General features: G+C 55.9%; 8 protein-coding genes across 8 annotated transcripts; 6 read left to right on the forward strand and 2 right to left on the reverse strand.

Annotated features, from left to right (window-relative positions):
• Positions 1-3,262: 3,262 nt before the first annotated feature.
• PHYSODRAFT_450444 (hypothetical protein) lies at positions 3,263-3,490 on the reverse strand (the record flags this gene model as incomplete). Its single annotated transcript, XM_009518175.1, has 1 exon — positions 3,263-3,490. A coding segment is annotated over one exon (228 nt), but the record flags the coding sequence as incomplete, so codon positions are not given.
• Positions 3,491-3,781: 291 nt separating this feature from the next.
• PHYSODRAFT_468876 (hypothetical protein) lies at positions 3,782-3,958 on the forward strand (the record flags this gene model as incomplete). The annotated part of the gene is made up of 1 exon (XM_009518176.1): positions 3,782-3,958. The coding sequence occupies one exon, from the start codon at positions 3,782-3,784 to the stop codon at positions 3,956-3,958; it is 177 nt and encodes a 58-aa protein (XP_009516471.1).
• Positions 3,959-4,007: 49 nt separating this feature from the next.
• Positions 4,008-4,295, forward strand: PHYSODRAFT_463558 (hypothetical protein; the record flags this gene model as incomplete). The annotated part of the gene is made up of 1 exon (XM_009518177.1): positions 4,008-4,295. A coding segment is annotated over one exon (288 nt), but the record flags the coding sequence as incomplete, so codon positions are not given.
• A 1,350-nt stretch (positions 4,296-5,645) lies between these two features.
• On the forward strand, positions 5,646-6,932 carry PHYSODRAFT_309682 (hypothetical protein; the record flags this gene model as incomplete). The annotated part of the gene is made up of 2 exons (XM_009518178.1): positions 5,646-5,969; positions 6,042-6,932. The coding sequence occupies 2 exons, from the start codon at positions 5,646-5,648 to the stop codon at positions 6,930-6,932; spliced, it is 1,215 nt and encodes a 404-aa protein (XP_009516473.1).
• A 71-nt stretch (positions 6,933-7,003) lies between these two features.
• PHYSODRAFT_472603 (hypothetical protein) lies at positions 7,004-8,008 on the reverse strand (the record flags this gene model as incomplete). The annotated part of the gene is made up of 2 exons (XM_009518179.1): positions 7,004-7,048; positions 7,082-8,008. The coding sequence occupies 2 exons, from the start codon at positions 8,006-8,008 to the stop codon at positions 7,004-7,006; spliced, it is 972 nt and encodes a 323-aa protein (XP_009516474.1).
• Positions 8,009-8,691: 683 nt separating this feature from the next.
• PHYSODRAFT_552622 (hypothetical protein) lies at positions 8,692-10,340 on the forward strand (the record flags this gene model as incomplete). The annotated part of the gene is made up of 6 exons (XM_009518180.1): positions 8,692-8,798; positions 8,902-9,007; positions 9,080-9,199; positions 9,268-9,348; positions 9,425-9,493; positions 9,560-10,340. The coding sequence occupies 6 exons, from the start codon at positions 8,692-8,694 to the stop codon at positions 10,250-10,252; spliced, it is 1,176 nt and encodes a 391-aa protein (XP_009516475.1). The 3' UTR covers positions 10,253-10,340.
• A 1,556-nt stretch (positions 10,341-11,896) lies between these two features.
• On the forward strand, positions 11,897-14,209 carry PHYSODRAFT_246230 (hypothetical protein; the record flags this gene model as incomplete). Its single annotated transcript, XM_009518181.1, has 1 exon — positions 11,897-14,209. One exon carries the CDS (start codon positions 11,897-11,899, stop codon positions 14,207-14,209), a length of 2,313 nt encoding a protein of 770 aa, XP_009516476.1.
• A 553-nt stretch (positions 14,210-14,762) lies between these two features.
• On the forward strand, positions 14,763-16,856 carry PHYSODRAFT_467505 (hypothetical protein; the record flags this gene model as incomplete). Its single annotated transcript, XM_009518182.1, has 3 exons — positions 14,763-15,084; positions 15,142-16,142; positions 16,221-16,856. The coding sequence occupies 3 exons, from the start codon at positions 14,763-14,765 to the stop codon at positions 16,854-16,856; spliced, it is 1,959 nt and encodes a 652-aa protein (XP_009516477.1).
• Between the last annotated feature and the right edge of the window lie 374 nt (positions 16,857-17,230).

Raw genomic sequence — 17,230 nt, forward strand, 5'->3', positions numbered from 1 at the left:
AGTGCACTCTGCGTGGAAGTAGTTTGACACCGAGATGTCGTGAAGCCGAGTTCAACCAAGCCGGAACGGAGCCGAGTTCGAGCAACGCTTCGAAGAAGCGCTGGTCGTTGGAGTGGAGCCGATTGAAGAGCAACCTTGCTGAATCAAAGCCACGATCAAGTTGGGCCGCTTCGCGTCCAGTTCCAGTGGGAACGCATACATCTCGGTCTTGTGCCCGGTTCTCGTCGGATTCCAGCCGAGACGAACTAGGTCGAGCCGACGTTATGCGCAGCCGAGTCCGAGCAGAGCCGAGCTGAAGCGAGGCTGAGATCACGCTGCATCCTAATGTGGTCGCGTTCGCACTGGGTTGCTGCGAAGCCGAGAACATTGGAGTACGATCAAGCTGGAATGGGATGCCGAGTTCCAGTAGTGCGACGGGTTGGATGGCGCCAATCTGAAGTGTACTCACTTCAACGGAAGGAAACACTGGGCTGAGTTGCGGTACGCCGAGTTTCAGTGAGATCGCGTTCGGAAGTTCGCCTAGTTGAGTGCTGGTAAACGCACCATGTTCCGATTGGAGAGCGCTCATGCCGAGTTCGAGGTGTAGCCGAGCTGAGGCTGAACACGCTTCACAGCTGAACCGAAGAGACTGAATTCAAACTGAGTTTGGACGCTGCCGAGCTCGCGGCAAGCCGAGTTGGAATGTGATCGAATGAAGTGCTGTTCTAGTCGAGCTTGCCCACCACCATCCCAACCAAGCTGAGCCCAGTCGGGGTAAGCTGGTCTAACAGAGCGGGAGACATGCCGAAGTCAAGATCCGTTGACCACTGAACCCAGCTCGGCCCGTTCAGAACAACTCGACTGGAGCATCAAACGCATCAGGATCGCCTTGTTCGGCTATAAAATGACACAGCAACGGTGAGAGCTAACTCAACGCACCAAAGTGAGTGGGGCAAACACTTACCAGGCTAGTTGAGCCGATCAAGCGGAGGTTGTGTTCAAGTCCAGCCGAGTTCAAGGTCAGCGGATAGTAGCTAGCCGTCAGGACAGCCGAGTTCGGACACAGCTGAGTTCAACTTGCTGCTGCACTTCTCGCCAATAAGCTCAACTGGGGTGGATTTCGAGCTCAGCGCGGCCCGATCGGGGAAGCGTTTCTTGACCCGCCGAGTTCCCGGTGCCTTGTAGCACGCCAAGACAACTATCAGGCTCCACTCGACGCACCGAAACGAGAGGCACGTGCTTACCGGGTCAGCCGAGTCGCTGGCAGCATCCATGGCTGCTCATTTTGACGGAGACAGAGATGCTCGGCTTCGTCGGTATTGCAGCCAATCGAGCACTTCCCCGACACCTGCGTCACCTACTCGCTTCGCTGCGACAGACCCAACATCACCGCTAGTACTCCGAGCTTCGACAGGGGCACCAGCTGACTTCGTATGGTTCAGTCCCTCCTACCGGCTGCCACGCCGAGACCACCATCCAGGTTGATTCGCTGCTGAAGTGATCCGACGACGGGGCTTGGTGCGAGCGATAGGGGCACCTACATGTGTCCAGACTCATGAGGCGCTGAGTCCACGCATCAGACAAGGCCTATACCAAAGATCAAGGCTCAAGCTAGTCTCACCTTCACGGAACGAGGGCGTCGAGCTGGTGTTACGGGCGTTTCTGGCCACTCGAATTCGGGAAATGTGAACTCAGAGTGTTTGCAACAGATCTGATTGCACGAAATCAAGCGTGTGATACATCCCGTTGGCCAGGCCACTCACCACTCCGGCTCGTAGCATGGCCGGGGCAGTTGTGGTGTAGGGAACATTAAGTTTTGTGTCACACTCCAAGGCCGCAGTGGAACAACGTACCAGGAGCCAAGTTCTACTCGGCGGGATGACCGTCCGCCGAGCTCAGTGGGCAAGAATGCGCTGATGGACCGCTGAACTCGGCTGATGGTGTCAGAAACTCAAGGTACACCGGCCCCGACCTGGTGACACGTGGCAGACCCAGTGATGAAGACCCAGCCGAGTTCAGGAAGGCACTGGACACGCTCAGCCGAGATCATGTGGAGTTCAAGCCGCCGAGCTCGGCTAAACGGCACCACGTGCCATCCAGATACGGCAATCGGGTCCAATTGAGTCCGGGAGTCGCCCAGTCGAGTCCTAGGGTCGCTCCGCCGAGTTCGCCAGGTTATCCGGACACGCCGTATCCGGCTCAGCCGAGTTCAAGGGGTTATCCGGACAGGTTATCCGGCTTAGCCGAGTTCAAGCGTCGCCGAGCTCGGTGAAGAGTCGGCCGAGATCCAAAACCGCCCACTTTCATTTGGTATTTGTATAGGAGCTTAGGAATAGTGGAGGCGCCCCTTCAGGGCGCCCGACAGAGATAACAAACAACAGAGCAGAATTTTCTAGGTCCACAACACGTGCACGCGCTTCCAGTAAGTCCCTGCACGGGCCGGATTATGTCTGCTGTCAGCACCCGAGAGGCATAGCTTGTAGGGTGCTGACTGGTAGCGCCAAGAGATTAAGGTCGGCCCGGGTTGGGCGCGTGTCTCGCCAAGCGCGAAGGAAAAGTCTCGCCACCGCTGCGAGCCGGTGTTCCCGTACGTCCCGGGCACTGATTGCTGAGTCGAGAAGCCTTTGCTCTCGGCGACCCGTAAAAGCCCGCGAGGGCCGTCGTCCGTCCTTTGGCGGAGGGCACGGGATTTCTAATCCCGGAGTCAGGTAATTCAGCTGGTTTCCGTGATTGACTGGCTTGGGGTACTTGGTCTCGACGAGGACGAGACATCACTGTCCCGGAAGGGCTGAACCGCTGGGGGACATCTCAGCGCAGGCCAACAAGGGCCGACTAGCTCGGCTGTTGTTGTGTTTGTAGCTAGGGTGCCACATCTGACGATTTTGTGCGTGCCACTACACCACAATCTCGTCACGAAGCATGGTAGGCGAGAGATTATCCACCAAAATCTTGGTCCTCTGCTTTGGGTCTACAGACTCATCCGCTGTATCAAGACGGACGTCGATGTTCTAACCAGCGGAGGAATAAGTTTCCTCAGTTCATCACTCATCAGCATAATGCCGAGCAAGTTCCGGAGCGCAAACGACGGCTGATCGTCGTAGACTATCTTGCCGGTTAAGAACGTTGCACACGTCGAGTTGGCATTTTTGTCGAAGTTTGCCAGTAATTTCGGGAGCGCGTGGGGGATAGTATTCGGAGGTTTGAAGTGGTCGCGGCATGTTGTATTCTCCGAGCACATTTCCAAGAAGCGATCGCCAACTTTACCAAAGTCGACGCCGCGTCTTGACAGATACATGAACTTGTCACCGGCCGCCCCCGAAGCCGTGGCGACGCCGTCCAACACGTACCCAGTAACCTTCGCAGGATTCAAGTGCATGATCCGTTCCAGTAGAATCGTTCCGTAGCTGATGCCATACAGAATAGTAGAGGCTCCGTTCGTGTAGTTCGAGATGAAGGTCACGACGTCATTGGCTGCACTCGTCGTCGAGAATGAAGCAAGGTCGCCGTACTTGTTCTATAGAGATTGAGCGCACGCCGGGACTTCGGCAGGGTTGGGCTCGTTGTGTGGAACCTGGCCTCGCCAGACATGGCTACATTAACAGCCTCAGCAACGGACAGCACGCGATCCTGCTAGGAGTCGCCGTGCCACAGGTCGTAGCGCTAACGGCTGACCTTTGCATGTGTAGCTATAGGCAGCTCCTTTGAATACAGCACTATCGATTTCACTTGGAACAGCGCAAAAGACTACAAAGTATACTTTAGTTGCGTGCAGTTTGGAGCCGATAGTCAACTGCAAGCAACGATGTCGCGCTTTCGACTGGAGAGTGACGGCGACGCCGTGATGACAGTGCCCCAGCCGATATTCGAGGTCGTCTTACCGCCGAAACTCGAGGCCTGGGACCAAGCGTCGTTGGTCACATGGAGAAGAGCGCGTGAGCAGTATGAAGAGACTGAAAGAGCGGTGTCAGTGGTCTGGTGAAGATTACAAGCTAGTGGTGCGGGGAGTACGTACTGCTGTGGATCCGGACCTCTTCGCGTTTTTGGCGGCGTACGAGATCGGCAAGGACAACAAGGACATCACGGACGAGGACATACTAGCCAAGGTGAAGGAGCGCTGCGAAACCATGAACAGCGACTACCTTTCGAACCCTTCAGCTCTATTCTCTCAGCAATTGAAAATGGACCTCACGATTAAGGATGTACCAGATCGCGTAGCGAAGTACTTCAGGTTGTTCGAGAGGATCATTGCTGATAACGGCTTTCAGGAGAATCTCGGCCGGGGAAATGCGACGGATGACAACTATGTAGCTCGCATGATTTGCCTCGACTTTCAACCGCAGAGGGGGCGTCATCCACGACGACGGATTTTACTCGCCTCTACTCTACTATTTGATCGCATTCTCTGAGCTCTGGGAAAACCCGCTACCCGCGACGTCCGTGATGAAAGAGCGCCTCATGAACACCAGCACGGCTTCCGGTGCTTACTCGACGCCCCGACTGTACTACGCCTTCTCGAAAGAGAAGTCCCCAGCGTGCGACGAGATCGGAGGCGGGGATTACGCGGCAAACGGGATCTTCTACGACCACGACACAAGAGCGCTACGATCCCCAGTCATGATAGCGTCCTCCTACTGAGCAGCAAGTTGGACGCTCAGACACCACACAAGTTTGCGAAATATCTGCTGGACTCGCTGGACGGAGCCAACAAGGAGCTGGTGACGTTCAACTACTCCATTCACGGCGCGCTCAAGTGGACTCGGCTTGACCCCAACGATCCCTCGAGTCCGACCTGAGGGTTGAAGCTGCTTGCGTCGTACGTTAGCAGTGGCGGTGATCTGAAGCGTCTGGACAAATCCTGCGTGGACAAAATGCCGGCCTTGAATCTCACCGTGTCCAGCGACTACCAGTCCGGCTACTTCAGCACCGACGACGTGTACAACGGCGATTTTGATGAAAGCCTCAGCTCACCTGAGGAATCTGAAGGACTGAACTTCAGTCACTGAAGTAGTCTAGCTACATGCAGATGGCTACACAAGTACTGCACTTTTCAGCTTCGAAGACCGGATAACATCCACTTTTCTGATAAATTCATTCAGCCAATCACAGGAGCTCCTGACTTCTCGGCCAATGAAAAAGCTAGCCCAGTCCCCAAAATCGTGCCGTCGCAGCAATGCACCATGGTGCTCATGGTCAGCTTCTGCAGGTCCCCTTCGTCACGATAGGCGACGCCGACGGTCTCAGGTATTATACCTATCAAACCCCCACCCACTCCACCATCGTTAACGGCAATTTAACTCGGTTCTAACGCCTTATCGTTCAGTAATTCAGCGGCGGAATTCCAGAGTCTGGACACTCCGCGGACTGTACAGCTCCATACAAACACCAAGCCCGGGCAAAGTGTACGCAGCGGGGACGATCTCCAATGGGCATCCGAAGACGGGAATCCTCTACTGAACAGGATCCAGAGCAACGTGGCTCGATCCAATAATGGGGTGGGCGCGGCTAGACCACCGAGAGGTCGGATGCTGTCCACCGCCATGTTGCTGGCCTTGAGTTTCTTCACGGTTGGCAGTGGGCCCGAAGGCGGCGAGTCAGTGATTGTAGCTGCTGGGCCCTTGGTAGGGCTGGCTTCGCTGATATTTTTTCCGGTCGTGTATTTCTTCCCGATGGGCTTCATGGTCGCGGAATTAGTGAGTGCTATCCCCGAAGCTGGAGGACATGCGTACTGGGTTGCATTGGCTTTCGGACCGGCATGGGGGCTTCAGGCAGGCTTCTGGGCGTGGGTGGGAAATTGCATGCACTGTGCTGCGTATGCGTCGATGGGTATTAGCTCCATCTATCAGGCTGCTGGTTGGAAGAACATGCCGGTGTTGGAATACACGATGCGAGCTGGGCTGAGTATGCTGCTGGCGCTGCCGAGCTTCTTCCATCTACGAGTCGTCAGCTACGCGGCGGGGTCGCTCATCGCATTTGTATTGATACCGTACCTGGTAAGTGAAATTGATGTTCGGAGGCAATCATTATTATGAGGCTGAAGGTCTATATTTCTCTTGTGTGTGCAGTTGGTTGCTGTCTGGAGCGCCGTACAAGCCGATGATTGGGAAAAGCTGCGTGAACTTCCTGACACTGCTCTCAAGGATGAGAACACAAATCTGGGCTATGAAAATCTCGTGACGGCGCTTGTCTGGAACTTCAACGGCTTCCAGAACCTGTCCGTCTTCGCGAATTGTGTGCACGATCCGTCCCGCACATTTCGCCGTGTCATCCTTATCACGCTCGTACTGATTCCATTATCATACTTCGTGCCCATTTTCTCTGTTATCGCTTTGAGCGATGCAGACTGGAAGACGTGGACAGGCTCCGGGACTGCAGTCTACAATGCGGCCAAGCATTTGGGTGGCTCCATGTACACCGCCTGGATTACTGTTGTGGCACTCGTATGCGAGGCGGGGCTCTACATCGGTGGTTTACTGTGCAGCGTGCATTTGGCGTGCGGTATGGCTGAGAAGAACTTCGCGCCGTTCTCTCTTCGCTTATCAGGGATGGCACGACCAAACGTCCATGGCATCGACCACAGTGTGCTGTTCTGCAGCCTCGCAATTATCCTCATCGTGGTGGCCATCACGATCAAGGACATGATTATGATATCCAATGCGTTGGCTGGACTAGAGACCATGATACTCATCGCTGCTGCAGTGCGACTACGCGTGACGATGCCCGATCTCCCTCGCTCGACTTATATATGTAGGAGATCACGCTTGCTGCTTACGTCTTCAGCATTATTGGTGCCGTTTGTTGTGTCTGGCTTCGTCATCGTCTGGGCCTTCGCAGCGCTCATCCCAGCCGCGCTCACCGGTGTATTCCTCTTCAGCGGGCTTATTTACGGCCTGCAAACTGATCTCAAGGACTTCCGACGCACGTACGAACCCGTGCGTACAATTGAAACTGCTTAACCTGAGCTAAACAGCAAAAACAAATCGTTTCCACTACAAACGACTTAGTGAAGTATGTATTATCACCATACTCAGTCTGTCTTGCGCTTCTTGCGCGTGGAGCGACGCAGTTGAGGCTTGTCTTCATCCTCCACAACCTTCTCGTCAACCTTCGGCTCCTTCTTCTTCCTCTTGGTCTTCGGACTGGCCTTCACTTTTGCTTTTGCCGGTGTCGCCGCCTTTGCCTTCGTCTGCTGCAGTGCCGCCTTTTGTTCTGCAGCCGTGCGCGTGAACACGAAAGTGTCGTCACTGGAAGCTGCACTCGAGTACTTGTAGCCTTCGAGATCGAAGCCCGTGATCCCCTCCAGCGAGTCCACTCGCTTCTGGATCAGATACCGACACATGAGTCCTCGCGCGCGCTTGGCATACACCGACTTGATCTTGCCGTCGTCCTTGAAGACGCAGTCGACCACCGAGATTCCAGCCTTGTCCAGCGCGTCACGGGGCAGACTCTTGAAGTATTCCTGCGACGCCACATTGACCAGCACCCGCTGCTTCTTCTCGTCCTCCTTGGCCTCCTCGTCACTGAAAAGAGCGTCCAACTCGGACACAATTGTGTCCCCCCAGAACTCGTACAGGTCCTTCCCGCGCTTGTTGGCGAACTTCTGACCCATTTCCAGTCGATAGGGCTGGATCAGGTCTAGCGGTCGCAGAACTCCATACAGACCGCAGAGGACACGGAGATGGGTCTGGGCGTACTCGAGGTCCGACTCAGACAGGTTATGAGCCTCCAGACCCTGGTACGCAGGCCCGTTGAAGGCCAGCGCCGCCTGCTTCAGGGTTTCGCGAGGGCCGGAGGCTTTCGTGGCCGTCTCGGACACGTCGAAGGACTGGAAGCGGTCGTAGTTGAGCTTGGCCAGCGCGTCGCTCACTCCCAATAGGGACTTGACCTTGGCTTGGGACAGAGCGCGCAGCTGCGAGATCAATTCGTGCGCGTCGGACAGCAGTCGTGGCTGGGAGCATTGCGAGATGCGGGAGGCCGACAGGTCCAGCGTCTTGGCCGGGGACAGCACGTACACGAGGCGAGCGGAGGACATCGCCACCAGGCTTTCAAAAAGTGTTTACAACTCCGACTCGCAGTAAGTACGAAAGGCTACTGCAGAGCTTGATGGCACCGTTGTAACTTAGCATGAGTTTCGTACATGTAGTGCCAGTAGAGCTGCTCTGGACGGGCACTTAGAGACCATCAGGGCTGGATGGACATTCAACTGCCGTTTCGGATATCGTTCGGCAGATAAATGTGATACTGAGTCCTCCTTTTGAAGGTCTACCCGCGGGGTGATCTAGTGGATTTATCACCAAACTAAACGCAAGAATGCATGATACTTGAGACTGCATACGCATCTCCCACTTGGCGCTAGCAAGAGCTGTTGAAAACTCTCGGTGGGCCCGTGTCATCATGGAGTACATGGAGCCATGTCTGCTTCAGATTCCGACGTTGAAGTGGCTCCACTATGGCGCGCATATCGTCGTCCTCTTCCGCACCATCTGATAGGTTCAAACTAGCCCCCGCCAATCAGATCGCCGTATTCCGACCTTGAAACCCCCTCGCTGACGGGCGGGCGCAGCCTCCGCGCACTTTCGCATCAGCGCCAAGAACTCCACTTCTACTAGTCCCCAAGACGCACAAGCACTTGCGTTCACTCCCCCATCATCTGCTCTATCTGTTGGTGGCGGAATCACCCTTTAGCCCCCTCTACAAGTTGTAAAAATCCCAATAATGTCGGGAGTCGAGCAGCCGCTGCTCTCGGTGGCGTCTAGCGGCGGATCCGCGTCCTGCCAGGCGCCGCAGTCTCAGCGCACGCGCTTCCTGGATCGCCGCGGTCGGTTCAAGCAGTCGCTCGGCCGCTTCAAGTGAGTGGAAGTATTTTTTTTAAGCTTTTAGTTAGTGGAGGGAAAAATCTGACAAATGTTGGTGCGTGGCTCTCAGCATCTACCGCAAAGGCGGAGACTGGCGCAAGATCTACTGGGACGACCCGTTCCACACGGTGATCAACACGCGCACGTCGAGGATCATCTGGGGCGTCTTCATTGCGGTGCGGTTGCTCTACTTTGTTTGTTTGGACTGTGGTATTGGGCCCTAAACTTTTTTGTTGGTGGTGGTACAGTACTTTTTCATCATTTTGTTCTTTGCTCTGGCGTACCTGGACGTGTCAGTGCGTCACCCGACGTGTCATGTGGGCCTTTCGAGCATCATGGAGGCCTACGTGTTCTCGCTCGAGACCATTGTGAGTTTTTTTGTTTCTTTACTAATTAGATATATACAAGTGGGTGCTAACTGAAATGCATCCGGTAGATGACAATTGGATATGGTGCGCCAACTGACGACATTTTCTACGGCGGATGCACATCCATCGCTACGCTTTTGACTCTTGAGGTAAGTGAACTATTGCGATGCATAAGCGTCCGTTTGGTACTCGGAAACCGACATTGTGTTGGATGGAATTTTGCAGTCATTTGCTGGAATCATCCTGGATTCGGTCTGCATTGGCATCTTCTACGCTCGCTTCTCCCGTGCCAACGTGAGTTTGCTGCATTCTGCTATGCTTCTTGTAAGAGGTTCCAACTGAAATTCTTGTGTATCGTAGCAACGGGCAAACACCATCATGTTTTCGAACTCCGCGGTGATTCGCAAGATCCGAGGACACTACTACTTCATGTTCCAGACCTGCGAGCGACGCAAGCACCAGCTCGTGGAGGCTCACGTCCGTTTGTACGCCGTTCGCCACGAGGCTGAGGACGACAGCGACGAGCCCCACGACTTCCTGTTCCAGTGCCACCAAATGCGCGTGCAACAGCCTGACGACGACTGCGGCGCGATGCTGCTCATGGTGTTGCCTCAGGTGGTCGTGCACCGTATTGACCAGTGGAGCCCGTTGTTCCCTCCCGAGTGTCTGCCACGAGACGGTGGGGATTCCAAGACTTGCGCTAGCTACCCGGATCCGACACAGCGTCAGGTGGACATCGACAACGGTAATCGCGATGGTGGTCTACCAGGTGCGCCAAAACTTTACCAAGAACCTACTAAGGCGCAGATCATGAATCACTTGCGCAGAAGTGGATTGGAAGTCGTGGTGATTTTGGAGGGTATCGATAGCTCCACTTCCAACACCATGCAGGCTCGCAATTCGTACACTGACGATGACATCGTGTGGGATGCTACCTTCGAGCGCTGCGTGATCAAGACGTCCAGGGGTCTCTGCATCGACTTCGACCGCTTTCACCTGCTAAAGCCAGCGCCGATGGATGCAAAACGGTGCGTCATGCCATCCCAATTTTGAGAGCTGTGTATCGGGGGTGTACAGCGAAGATAGCACTTGTCACGCGGGTAGCTATTAACCTCACGAAAATACACATTTTTCACCGTGTATATATTATATATAATTGTTCTTTGCACTTTAACCCTGAGCTCGACGCAGAAGAAATGTTCATGGTTTACGTTTTCTTCAGCATCACCGTACCTATAGTACCAATGCTCAACTACTTGTGCCGTGATAGCGTCCCAAGTGTCTTTCGTTTCCCCTCCTCTGCCCAGTATTCGACGACGCGTTTTCGCGGGGTGTCGATGCGGACTTCAAACTAACTACGGATAGCCGGTGGCTAAGCGATCCTGTGTGATCAGCGCGAGTGCCGCTCAATACACTCTGGTTGAAAGATCGCAGCTGTAGATTTTGCTCACAATTCTTTCGAGCTATTATGGAGGGGCCTGGCAATTGTGTTGGGTGTGCTGACCAAAGAAGTACTTACCCGTAACCTTAAAGTTCACGCTACCACTTCAGTGCATTAGCTACATGTACATACCATAGTTGCTCGAGCCGGGCAGCCCGACCAATTGTGCACCGTGCCATTGCCGTTCCTCGGAGAGGAACCCATGAAGGACGACGAGGCACAGACAAACAGACACCCTTACTATTACTAATCGGTCACCAGCCACGCGATACGGATTCGTGTACGGCAACTGCAGAGGATCAAGTCCGATACCTTCACAGCATTACGAGAACATGTAAATACATGCACTTACCTACCTGGTACTTCTCAAATTGAGGCTTCCTCGTTGGTAAGAAGATGTTATCGAGTCGATGCTTCCATGTTGGATGCTCCCACAAGTTTCGGGTCTGTGTTGTCGTCATTACGGGGGTGGATACCGTACAGAGACGTCTTCGTCCGTGTTGTCGTGACCAGGCAATGAGAGACAGCAGGTGGCCACTTTTGCTGTTTGTAAGTGTGGAGAGTGGGCGGTATCAGCACACCACCCTCGCTCGTTGTTCGAACGCTCCGCCCTCGTCGCCGACGCCCACGCAAAAGCGAGCGAGTAGCCAACTCGTCTTGCTCCACTTGCTGAACAAACACTGTAATACTCGACCAGCTTACCCGACGTGACTGCTCCACGACTAGGCAAAGCTCAGCATAGCATCATGCGAAGATCCATGACGCTCACCAGCGTAACAGACCAAATCAGACCAAAGAGTCATGCTCTCGTGGCATTCCCATACAAACCCGCAGTCTTTTCACCAACGCCAGCGTCTGTCCTCTACGCTGTCAATTTGTTTGGCGTTAGAGAGATGGGTAAGTTTGCGACTTACAACTCGACGCCGCCACTATGGAAAACTCTATGCGAACAGCAAGACGTTCAGGAACTTCAGGAACAGAAAGCAGACGCCTAGATATGCACTGGTCAATGGCGTGCCTGGACTGCCCATTGCTCGCACGGTCGTTGCCCAAGGCCACGAGGGCCACATGGCTGGCCAATGTCCCGCGACCGACACTTGGCAAGAAGGCGCGCGGAGCTAACGCGATTACTGGAATCGCGTTCGACTATCGAAGGCTCACCAAGGTACAGTAGCAGCTTATATCATCTTAGCGTGTAGAATGAGACTAACGCCTGAGTATCTTTCTTGCAGAGATAGATATCCTAGGCATCCAGCATGAAGTTCACGTCCTTCGCCGCGTGGGCGGCAGTGCTCCTGGCTGCAGTAGTCCAGGCCGATGGCTCCTCTTCTTCAGCTTCTTCGTCTCCCTCTGCATCTAAAACAACAACCACAACTACGTCCAAGAACTCTACAGGCACTACCTACCCGACCAAGTCGGGTATTGAGATCTGGGTGGACCCGGACACGCCCAAAGACCGTCAGACGTACACAAGTTCTCGTGGCCGCAAGTGGGACCTCGTCATGAGCGACGAGTTCAACATGAAGAACCGCAGCTTCCGGCCTGGCGACGACCACATGTGGACTTCTCTGGACAAACCCGACGGTGTGAACGGCGCCCTCGAGCTCTACTCGCACAACATGACGGGCACCAAGTGCGACGGCGACGACTGCTACTTCTTCATCGAGGTCAAGGACGAGGTGGACCAGATCCACGTCTACAACATGTACACGAACCCGCCCGGATACCAGGACGTCGACTTCTTCTACCGCGCCGCCATGGTGCAGTCCTGGAACAAATTCTGCTACCAAGGCGGCATGCTCGAGGTGAGCGCGCAGCTCCCCGGCGCCGTAACCAAAGAATCAGGCAACCCGGACCTCGCGCTCGGTGCTTCAGGTAAAGTCCAGTCGACCAGGTACTACCCGACGTGGCCCGGTATCTGGATGATGGGAAACTTAGGAAGGGCTATCTTTTCCGCGTCGACGAACCGCATGTGGCCATTCTCCTACAACCGCTGCGAGCCCGACGTGTTCAACCCGGAGAATCAGCGTATCAGCGCCTGCAACGACAACCCGGGCTACGGTATGCACCCGAACCAAGGCCGTGGAGCTCCTGAGATCGATATCCTCGAAGGAGGAGGTCTGGCCATCTCGTCGTCGCTGCAGATTGCTCCCGGTATGCCGGACGACTACCGACTATTCCCCGCTGACCCTGACGGAGCCGATGTGGCCAACCCGTACTGCGTGTTCACGTACGACTGTAAGACGCCCGGCGCCAACATGATCGACGTCCCGACCGCTTACTACCAGAAGGAACGCGGCCACAGATCCTGGTATCAGGGACTTCGCTACGCGTCCAACAACTTCTGCGCGCAGAACGCGACGGAAAAGCAAGACTACACCACGGTGGCCGCTTCCGTGAAGTCTGGCATCAAGGAGAACACGTGCACGCCCAAGACGTGCCCCGCGTCCAAAGACGCCAACAGCGACTTGAGCTTCATCGACGACACCAAGAAATCCCACTGGGGCATCAACTCGAACGGCACGTGCTTCCCCATTATGAACTCGTACACTGGAGCTTACCTGTGCGACCCGGACAACACCGACTCGCACTGCTTGAGCCCTCGCAACTCCACGACGCCCAAGACGAACTCGATGAGCGCGTTCAACTATCAGATGGACGCCATTTCATCGAACTGGCCCATTCACTTGGGCGGGTATCTGGATTACCTCGTGTACCAAGTCGAGTGGGTCACGGGCGAGAACGGCTACGTGCGTTGGATGCTGGACGGCAGCCCCATCTTCGAGGTCACCACCGACGCGTTCTCGAACGTCCCGCAGAGCTCCAAGAAGGACAACCCGCAGAAGGTCATGCTGGAGGAGCCCATGTACCTCATCTTCAACGTGGCGCTGTCGAGGTCGTGGGGTACGACGCCGCCCAACCCTGGCGCTGAGTGCCGCGGCGACGGGAACGACCCCGTGGCCAACGCCATCTGCGATGCCTTCCCCATGTACATGAAGATCGACTACATCCGGCTGTACCAGGACCGAGGCGACGACCTCGAGGCCGACAACTACATGACCATCGGCTGCGATCCGGCCACGCACCCGACCAAGAAGTGGATCGACGCGCACATTGACGAGTACGTGGACGACGACAACCCGTGGAAGGAAGTGTCGGGCAAGGCCTTCTGCACGGCCGACAGCGACTGCACGATCGGCGGCAACGTCGGCACGACGGCACTCAAGACTGGCAAGTGCGTCAAGAACCGCTGCCAATGCACCTACTCGACGTCGTGGGGCGGGCCGCGATGCACCACCGCCCTGGCCGGGTCCACGAGCACAAGCACCAGCAGCCTGGCCAGTCGCGCGTACGGGCCGCCCATGGGTCTGTCCATGGCTCTCGCCGGCATCATCGTCTTCCTGTCGTTCGTGTCGGTGTACATGTCGATGCTGTCGGCCAAGAAGCAGGCCGCGGCCCTGGTCAAGTCGGCCGCTCAGGCCAAGATGGCTTCGAGCATGATGGACGACGGCCACAACAACTCGACCAACCAGAGACCAAAGGACAACTACAGCCAGAACTTCGTCTAAGGTAAAGTGTAAATAAACCGCTGTGTATCTCATGCTTCGACTTGTGCGGGTTTCGCTGCTTGCTGCGTTTCGGTAGTGCTGCACAGGCATCCGGTTTTGCGTCTCTCCTGCTGTTTGTGGACTGCGAGCGAAGACTATTTTTCTAGGCAGGCGCTGTTCGTGCTCAGGTGGCTGGGATGGTGGGAAGATTCACCGCACGTGCCAGTGACAAAGGCTTTTCGAAGTCAACCAATTTGTCGCTCGGCGCTCTGACTATTCAGTTGCGGGACGAGCGGAGCGATTCTGGCGATAAGAACAAAGGCGCCCCAGTTACCAATTCGCCTCGAGGCCAGCAAGTGGAGGCAGGCGAATACACTGACAGGAAGGAAGGAAGATGCGCCTCGCCGCGGCTTTGACTGCGATTGCAGTCGCGAGCGCTGGGGCTTCAGGCAAGAACAGCTCGACGACGTCGTCGTACCCGACCAAGTCAGGGATCAAGAACTGGGTGGACCCCGACACCCTAGAGGACCGACAAACGTTCACCAGCTCTCGTGGCCGGACTTGGGACCTCGTCATGAGCGACGAGTTCAACGTGGCCAACCGCAGCTTCCGGCCGGGCGACGATCACATCTGGACGTCGCTCGATAAACCCGACGGCGTCAACGGCGCGCTCGAAATCTACTCGCACAACATGACATCGACCAAGTGCGACGGCGACACGTGCTACTTCTTCATCGAAGTGTCCGACGAGCCGCAGACGATCAAGGTCTACAACATGTACAAGTACCCCCCAGGCTACGAAAACGCCCACTTCTTCTACCGAGCTGCGATGGTGCAGTCCTGGAACAAGTTCTGTTTCCAGGGCGGCATGCTCGAGGTGCGCGCACAGCTTCCAGGTGCAGTCTCCGACAAGTCCGGCAACCCTGATCTAGCGCTTGGCAAGTCTGGCAAAGTGGCGTCCAAAGCGTACTACCCGACGTGGCCCGGAATCTGGATGATGGGGAATCTTGGTAGAGCAATCTTCTCTGCATCCACGAACCGCATGTGGCCGTTCTCCTACAACAAGTGCGAGCCTGACGTGTTTAACCCCGACAACCAGCGCATCAGTGCATGTGACGATGATCCTGGATACGGCATGAACCCGAATCAAGGCCGTGGAGCCCCGGAAATCGATCTACTGGAAGGTGGCGGCCTGGCCATCTCATCTTCGCTCCAGATTGCGCCGGGAATGCCTATGGCCTTCCGACTCTTCCCTGCAGACGCCGCAGGCGCTGACGCCACCAACCCGTACTGCGTCTATAGGTACGACTGTAAGACGAAAGGTGCCAATGTCATTGACGTGCCCACGGCGTACTTCGAGCAGGTGCGTGGACACAAATCCTGGTACCAAGGTCTCCGCTACGCTTCGAACAACAACTGCAAGCCGGATGGCAGCGCGAAGCAGGACTTTTTAACCGTGAACAAGTCCGTGGCTGCCGGTATCAAGGACAACACGTGCACGACGGATACGTGTCCGGCGTCGCTGGATGTCAACGGAGACTTGGACCTCATCGACGGGAAGGGGGAGAACCACTGGGGGATCAACACTAACGGCACGTGCTACCCCATCATGAACTCGTACATGGGGGCCTACCTGTGCGACCCGGACAACACCAACACGCTCTGCACTAAGCCACGCAACCCCACTACGCCCAAGTCCAACACCATGAGCCCGTTTAACTATCAGATGGACGCCATCTCGTCGAATTGGCCCGTGCATCTCGGAGCCTACACCGACTATTTGGTGTATCAAATGGAGTGGGTCACGGGCGAGAACGGCTACGTGCGCTGGATGCTGGACGGCAACCCGATCTTCGAGGTGACCACGGACGCGTTCTCGAACGTCCCGCAGAACTTCAACAAGACGAACCCGGTCAAGGTCATGCTGGAGGAGCCCATGTCGCTGATCCTGAACGTCGCGCTCTCCAGCTCCTGGGGCGCCACGCCGCCCAACGCCGGCAGCGAGTGCCACGGCGACGGCACGAACGACGAGACGAACCGCATCTGTGACGAGTTCCCAATGTACATGAAGATCGACTACATCCGACTGTACCAGGACCTGGGCGACGACCTCGAGGCCGACAACTACATGGCCGTCGGCTGCGACCCGGCCAGCCACCCTACCAAGGAGTGGATCGAGGGCCACATCGACGAGTACTCGGACGACGACAACCCGGTCAAGACCGTGCACGGCAAGGCGTTCTGCAAGACCAACGACGACTGCACTATTGGCGGCGAAGTGGGCACCACAAGTCTCAAGACGGGGAGCTGCGTCAAGAACCGCTGCGTGTGCTCGTCCACGTCGTGGAGCGGCCCGCGCTGCACGGAGGCCCAGTCCGACACGTCGGAGAAGTCCAGCAGCCTGTCGAAGCGCGTGTACGGCCCGCCCATGGGGCTGTCCATGGGTGTCGGCAGCATCGCCATCCTGATCTCCATCGGCTCCGTGTGGCTCGCGTCGCTCGTGACGGCCAAGGAGACGCAGAAGATGATGAAGGCCAAGGACGCCGAGCGCGAGGCCCGACAGCGAGACGCCAAGTCGGCCACGCAGCTTTCTACTGGAGGAGACTTTGACGGCAACGCCAGCGTCATCAGCCAGCCAAAGGACAACTACAAGCAGAACTTCGTTTAAAGATCCTGGATGTGATTCATGTTAGACCAGTTGACGTTGTCGGTAGACTTGTAGATTTTTTATGTTCGACTGGAATCGTGTTGTCGGATTTTCGTGTCGAAAACGTTTTACCCGTCTGCTCTTGGTGATCGGCCGTCAACAATTTTTTCGTCACCGGTCAGTCGCCGGCGGTCGAACGGCAAAATAGAGAGCAGGTGTGTGTGTGAGAGAGATCCCAGCTCTCCCACGGTCCTATGCAAGTCCCTCTACCCAACCACACGATACCGCACCTGCGTGCGCGGCAGATGTCGACTGACAATTCGCCAGCGGATGTCAGAGACTCTGACAGAGAGACAACCCACAACGGCGGCATACAGAGAGACTGCACTTTCAGA

Source organism: Phytophthora sojae, assembly GCF_000149755.1.
Source record: "Phytophthora sojae unplaced genomic scaffold PHYSOscaffold_1, whole genome shotgun sequence".
Classification (NCBI taxonomy): Eukaryota; Oomycota; class Peronosporomycetes; order Peronosporales; family Peronosporaceae; genus Phytophthora; species Phytophthora sojae.